At 35.8% G+C, this 7,638-nt stretch overlaps 2 protein-coding genes across 2 annotated transcripts; both read left to right on the top strand.

The window, feature by feature from the left end:
- Positions 1–2,793: 2,793 nt before the first annotated feature.
- LOC116003920 lies at positions 2,794–4,665 on the top strand. The gene is made up of 2 exons (XM_031243859.1): positions 2,794–3,547; positions 3,746–4,665. The coding sequence occupies exons 1-2, from the start codon at positions 2,794–2,796 to the stop codon at positions 4,663–4,665; spliced, it is 1,674 nt and encodes a 557-aa protein (XP_031099719.1).
- A 344-nt stretch (positions 4,666–5,009) lies between these two features.
- Positions 5,010–6,184, top strand: LOC116003919 (ATP-dependent DNA helicase PIF2-like). Its single transcript, XM_031243858.1, has 2 exons — positions 5,010–5,169; positions 5,403–6,184. Exons 1-2 carry the CDS (start codon positions 5,010–5,012, stop codon positions 6,182–6,184), a joined length of 942 nt encoding a protein of 313 aa, XP_031099718.1.
- The last annotated feature ends 1,454 nt before the right edge of the window (positions 6,185–7,638 follow it).

Genomic DNA, 7,638 nt, shown 5'->3' with positions numbered 1-7,638 from the left:
TAAATAAATCAATACATCAATAATAATAACAAAACATAAATTGACAAGTAACAATTCGAAAATAAAAATATATTCCGAATATAAATGATAAATCCGAAAATACTAGTATGTAAATGAAAATAGAAAGATCCAAATCGCGTATAACACATTTTCCTTAAAACCGATTCGCTACCTCCCATGGTGCTAGGAGCGTTGTAGTGTCGGTCTCCCAAGATAAAATGATTAACAATAATATAGTAGAACACTCAACCAATATTATTTTTAGCGAAGTAGAACAAGGAGTCAAGGATTGAACAAAAGGTTTGTATCTCCTCAACACTCAACCCTCAACTATCTTGGATTATTCAACCACAACTTGTAAATTAATCCAAATAGTAATACAAATAGAAGGGATTCACTACCTTGAATTATTCAACCATAGCTTGTGAATTAATCCAAGTAATAATAAAAAGAAAGAAATTTGAACAAGAGATTTCCACTTATTTCTCTCTTCTCTGCCGAAAATGAAGAGAAAACCATTTGTTTCTCTTCTTTCATTTCCCCACGGCAGCTTTTCTCTTTCTCTTCGTTAATCCCTCTATCTCTCTTCTCTTCTCCTTATTTCTTCTTCTAACATAACCCATATAGATAAATATGTACCTTTCAAAAAAAAAGATAAATATGATGGATTCTAGCTAGCAAGAAAGACAAGAGAATAAGACAACAAAAGAATTTTTGAATGGAGTTAAGCTTTGGAGATGGTGATCCGGCGTGGGAAGAACTCAAGGAAAGAGGGAGACAAAACATTCCCCATTCCAACAATTCCATCTTTCCACCGAAAATATAATAATAATAATAATAATAATAATAATAATAATAATAATAATATTTCAAAATAATAATAATAATAATAATATAATAATGATAATAATAATATAATAATAATAATAATATATTTTCACATTTTCACATTTTATTTACCTACAATTAAAACCTAACATTTAACAACCACAATAAGACAATAAGGCCTATGCACAGAATAATGACAAGATTATAATTAATCATATGTTAAAAAAAAATTACGATTAATCACAACAAATCAACCGTCAACAATAAGCAAATCATATTCAATCACAACAATATTCAGAACCAAATCATAACTTCATTTTGAGAAATCAAATCATAAAATCATCTCCATTAACAATAATAAAAGAAAAAGAAAATATTAATTAAACAAAATTAAATGAGTCAACTAGAACAATAATACCTTAGTCGCGTAGAGGTTTAGAGGCAGTAGAATACTCACTGAGCAGGCTGGTCGCTGTCGTGGTCTCACGGAGCACGACTGGTGGAGGACTCGTTTCTCGCCACGCCTGTTGGTGAGATTCGCTGGTCGAGGTCTGCATCTGTGAGAATGAGAGAACTAAACCGCACCTCTGTGAGAGCGAGAGATATGCCGTGAGCGTTCACGTGAGAGTGAGAGTGAGAGAGTTAGGCTTATACATGGAAAATTTCTTGAAATATATACAAATATGCCTATTCCTTTGGAATCACCGCCAGTGACCTTCGTTTAACCGTGAAGGCGACGGCGAAGCTACGCTTGCTCGACCGGTGATTGTTCCGATAAACTACTCAGTTCGGGACTTTGGCATGCGTCGACGGTAGTGTGCGTTGGCGGATCAGGTCTGCCTACTCACTTTAAGCGGTGTCATCGGCGCTGAAGGATCAGGCCTGTCTCCGATCTGACCTTGACTCTGGATGGTTGAGGTTGTTGAAATGTCGGTACTAGGGCTTGGCAATAGCGATTAGTGTTCTTGCTTCCCACTGTCGATCCGACTGGCGACCTCTCTCTCCTAGCGGTCTGCATTTCTCTCTCTCTCTCCTAGCGGTCGGCATTTCTCTCTCTTCCTTTGCAGTTATCTGCGTTGAATGTAGATATCTATAGAAAGGATATGGCTAAAGAATGAACATGATGAAGGGCAATACTTGGTCGGGTATGGGCCATTTCTACAAGCGTTAGCCAAATATTAAAATGGACCTACTTTCCTTCTTGGAATAAAAGCATTAGGAAAAAAAATTAATTCTCACATTATTTTTTTTCAAAAATTATTTCTCACATCATTAAAACACTTAGTTGTTGTCTTATTGATGTGAAGTAGTCATTTATTGTGTTTTATCACGTTTTCAGTTCTGGGACCTTTCTCTACAACTTTATTCAACGAGCTGTGGTTTTTTACGTTTGACTTAGTTCAATCATGCAATCCTTTTCGAAAAGCCGTGCACGCTTTACGCTTAAAGAAATTCGTGAGCGTAAAAGAAATAAAAATAAACAATCATGGAAACAATTGTCATCACAACAACAAATTCCAAATGAAATGCAATGTTTAAACCCTCAGAACGCGTCTGAACAACCACCACGTCCTTCACCTCTGCCATGTAATACAGGTGCTGAACGACTAAATCGATATTAACAATGACTTTATAAATGTTTTTTTACAATGTACTAATTTTCGTAACTCTTTTTTTTGTCCTGTTTATTGTACGGTGACATTATTCATGTGTATGTGCCATTTGGGACAATGCGCACATAAATTCACCAATTATAATCCTTTGCTTGTAAATCCACATAATCTATACACAATGAATGATGAACGCCATGTCCTCTCATTGTTTATTGGTTAACGCCGTGGAACAATAGAACTGTTTGTGTTGCCGGCTATTCATGACTGTATTTATTGTGGCGTTAAACGCATTCAGTATGAGCCACCTGCTTTTTGCTGTTGCAAGGGAGAAGTTGTACTTGTATCAAACGAAATGCCTTTGGTGTTGAAAAACCTATACACTGGAGTTGATGATGCTTCAAAGAATTTCCGTACATGTGTTAGGACTTACAACAATACATTTGCTTTTACTTCACTTGGCATTCATCAGTATGATAAAAATCTTTGTAAGCGTAATAAAGGCATATATACGTTCAAAGTTCAAGGGCAAATGTATCATTTTATCAATGACTTATTGCCTGATGGTTGTCCGCCACGCAATTTGCAACTCTATTTTTATGACACTGACCATGAAATTGAAAATCGAGTTGAAAGTGTTGCTAGATTGGAAGAGAACATTGTCAAAGCTTTGATAGAAGTCATGTCTTGCAATCCATACGCAAATTTCTTTAGAAGTCTTAAGGATGTTGTTCACTCTGATGACTTTAATATTTTGTTGAACTCTTCACCTTCATTGGATCAAAGACTTTATAATTCGCCAACTGCTTCTCAAGTTGCTGCTGTATGGATTGAAGACTATGATGGAGTTGAAGATAATAGGAATATTAGGGTATATGCACATTGTGGTCGGTCACAAAATATCCAATACTATTATGGTTGTTATGATCCATTACAATACCCTTTGTTATTCCCATTTGGTGATGTTGGATGGCATGAGGGTATTCAAAGAGCCTTGCAATCGAGGAATTTACAACCTCTTGGTTATGTAAATTCTTTATCTATTAATGCAAACACTCAATTATCTGTTGATGATCTAATTCGAGCAAAGGAAGCAGTGTTTCGAGAAGGTAGGAAGCGATCCTCAATATCGTGCAGAGAATATTATGCATACAAATTTCAGGTTCGAGCAAGTGATAATTCTCTATTATTACATACTGGAAGATTATTTCAGCAATTTATTGTTGACATATATATTAAAGTTGAAACACAAAGACTAGATTATTTTAGGAAAAAACAACAGTTTTTTAGCTCTGAAAACTTTCAAGGCCTCGTTGATAGCGTTGGAACGGGTGCTGTGTTTGGTAATGAGGTCGGGTGCAGAGTTATTTTGCCATCGTCATTCATTGGAGGTCCTAGAGATATGCGTGGTCGATATATGGATGCAATGTCCCTTGTCCAAAACTTTGGCAAACCTGATATGTTTTTAACCATGACATGTAACCCTAATTGGCCTGAAATTAAAGGGCTCTTGCAATACAATGACGACGCACAAAACAGGCCAGACTTGATTGCAAGAGTGTTCCACGCAAAAATGCAAGAACTTAAGAATGATATTACAAAGAAACAATTTTTTGGCGAAATTGCTGCATACACTTATGTAATCGAGTTCCAAAAGAGAGGATTGCCACATGCTCATTTCCTTATTATTCTAAAAGACAAATGTCATGCAATGTCTCCTTCTTTTGTTGATAATTTTGTATCGGCAGAAATACCAGATAAACATCTTCAACCTGCGTTGTACGAGCTTGTAAAAAAACATATGGTTCATGGTCCTTGTGGTTTTCTTAATCCAAATTGCCCTTGCATGACACAAAGGAAATGCAAATCCGCACCTACTTGTAAAAGTAAATACCCCAAACTATTTAGCGATGCCACTGAGTTTGCTGATGAATCTTACCCTATATATAAGAGACGCAATACACCCTTTTTGGTTCATGTTAAAGGGTTTAATCTTGATAATAGATGGATAGTGCCTTATAATCCCCAGTTATTACTTAAGTTTGATTGCCATATAAATGTGGAAGTCTATGCCAGTATTAAGTCTGTGAAGTACATTTATAAATATATTTACAAAGGCCATGATAGAGTAAGCATGACTTTGGGTGATAACAATGATGATCGTGTGATTGATGAAATTAAAGAATACCAAAATGCAAGATGGATCTCGCGCCCTGAAGCTGCATAGCGCATATTTGGATTTGCAATTACAGAGATGAAGCCTGTTGTTATACAGTTGCAGATACATTTAGAAAACTCACAATATATCAATTTTTATGGCGCCATGAAAGGATAACCTACATAGTAAGCAGAGAAGAGTCGTCTCGTACTATGTTAACTTTATTCTTTGCAATGAATCTTTCAAGTGATTTTGCAAGAACTTTGAACTTGCTTTATGTAGAATTCCCTTGCCATTTTGTTTGGTGTAAGTCAAGCAAGTCTTGGAAACCTCGAAAATAGCTTACACTTATAGGCAGACTTGTTGCTGTTAATCCAACTGAGGGAGAACGGTATTATCTATGACTGCTATTAATGAATGTCAGGGCACCAACTTCGTTTGATTGTTTAAGAACTGTCAATGGTCAAATCACTTCATCTTTTCGTGATGCTGCTGAGAAACTAGGATTACTTGCAGGAGATTTCATTGTTGAAAAATCGTTGAATGAAGCAGTATTATTCCAAATGCCTTCAAGTTTGCGGACTTTTTTTGCAACGCTTCTCATCTTTTGTGATATTTCCAATCCTATTTCATTATGGATGAAATACAAAACACACATGTGTCAAGACTTATTAAGGACAGGCTTGCACACCAATGTTGAGGCTGAATCATTAGTCCTAAAGATGATTGCTAATATAGTACAAGAAATGGTCAAGAAAACGAAAGACTTTGCCTATTTGATCTATTGGAATCCTATGATTTCCCAGGACGTGTTACTAATGAAATTTTACATGGAAAGAACCTTCCAATTTCTGAGGCAGATCTTTTAGCTATTCACAAACTTAATGCTTGCCAGCGAGCAGCTTTCAAAACTATAACAGATGCTGTTTTAGGTAATAAACCTAGTGCATTTTTTGTTGATGGCCCTGGTGGTACAGGAAAAACATTCTTATATCGCTGTTTACTAGCATTTGTACGTTCTAAAGGCTTGATCGCCCTTGCAACTGCAACTTCTGGCATAGCTGCATCTATACTACCTGGCGGTCGCACAGCACATTCTCGCTTCAAGCTCCCACTTGATGGCACTGATAAGTATGTATGTAATATAGGTAAACATACTGCTGATGCGAGTTTACTTCGCCATAGTAAATTGATTCTTTGGGATGAAGCATCCATGGCACATAGGAATATAGTTGAGAGCCTTGATATAACACTTAAAGATATAATGGATTGTCAAGATTTATTTGGGGGAAAAGTCATTGTATTTGGAGGAGATTTTAGGCAAACATTACCAGTTGTAAGACATGGAAAGAAGGAAGATTTCATTGCAGTATCTTTGGTTAAGTCAACTTCTATATGGCTGCACATTTGTCGTTTGACTTTAGTTGAGAACATGCGTGCACAGGTTGATCCTACATTTGCAAGTTACTTGATGAAGATAGGTAATGGCACAGAACCTGCTATTTACCAAAACAAAATAAAAGTTCCTTCTCAATTTCTTGTACAAAAATGTGGATCAAAGTCTTCGTTATATGCATCATCAATTTAGTTGCTTGTTTTGTATAACTATAGGCATTATGGCGATTGTTATATACAAGTTACCACGCCAAATTGTGGTGACCAAAAATGGCAAACAAAATGTTCATGATTTTGTTGTCATGAACGAAGAGTATAAATCTTAACCCGTTTCTTGCCTTACTTATATAACAATTATTTACTTTGTTATATGTTATCATTTTATTTATATATTATGTTTCGAATTTCACTTATAGATTGAAGCCTATTATCCTAACACTTTGGGGAACGTTTGCTGTAAACCAAGGGGTTCAACTTGAATTACAACTTCGGCAAGGGAAATTCCCCATTATACTTGCTGAAGGATTGAACGTTAATGCATTCCAAGGTAATACTGTTATGTTCTTTCAACGAGTGCATTAAATTATTTTTACTTTTTATATTACATACTTGACATTTGTGTTTAATTAGGGTTGTCACTGAGTACACTATATAACACATCAATTGAAGTTGATCCTGTTGGCCTCGGTGCAAAAGTCCTTAATGATTGGTATTTTTTAATTCATTGTCACTTATGTAGAATATACCAGTTATTTGACCATGATAATAATTATTGGTTATTCATATAGGAAGGACAAAAACTCTTAACTCATCTACAAGGAAATTGTAGATAAGACTTACCTTGATTCATTGCTTACATTGGCAGACCCTATAAGGCAACGAAAAACATGCCTTTCATCTCTTGAAACTGAATTTGAACAAGTTAGTAAACATTTCATTTCAATTGTATATCGATTGTCAAATCGCCTTTTACATTTAACCATCAATCTATTTACTTTTAATGCTTTTGACCTACTTTTGTGGCTCTGCATTGCATTTAGAAACCAATTGCATGGGTGAGAGGTAAAATTAGATTGCTTAAGCGTGATGGTTTCGACTACTACGTTGGTTGCAATTACTGCAACAAAATTGTCCACTCAACTGAAGGCTTACAACTCCACTACATGAACTGTGGACAAACTGATGGCATCACTGTCAGAAGGTATCAAAATATATATCTTCGTTGTTTCCTTAATACTTAAAATTCTATAGCATGACTTATATTATGTTTGTGTTGATATACAGGTATAAGGTGGACATAGAAATATTTGATAACGTTGGAAGTGTACGCGTAACAATGTTTAATCACGAGGTGCACCGCCTATTGTTACTGACGTCGTCCAACATACCTACCTGTGAAAACGATGGTGCTATGCTCCAACAAACACTCGATAATCTTGGGCTTGTGTTTGCTCTCAAGAAAAATACCATATTCAGTGAACAAAGAACAAAGTATACAGTAGCGTGTCTGTGCAACGATGTTCAGCTAGACTTAGGTGAATCAAACGATGGTTTGTTTAGGCAATCGTTAATGCTAGGAAATCCCACGAAAAGAAGGCTTGATTTTAGACAATTATCGGGAGATAGTGTAGACGATTCGCAACCAAG

The sequence above is a fragment of the Ipomoea triloba genome, chromosome 14 (genome assembly GCF_003576645.1).
Source record: "Ipomoea triloba cultivar NCNSP0323 chromosome 14, ASM357664v1".
NCBI classification, from domain to species: Eukaryota; Viridiplantae; Streptophyta; class Magnoliopsida; order Solanales; family Convolvulaceae; genus Ipomoea; species Ipomoea triloba.
Note: the sequence above shows the minus strand (reverse complement) of the source record. Positions and strands in the feature narration are given on the sequence as shown.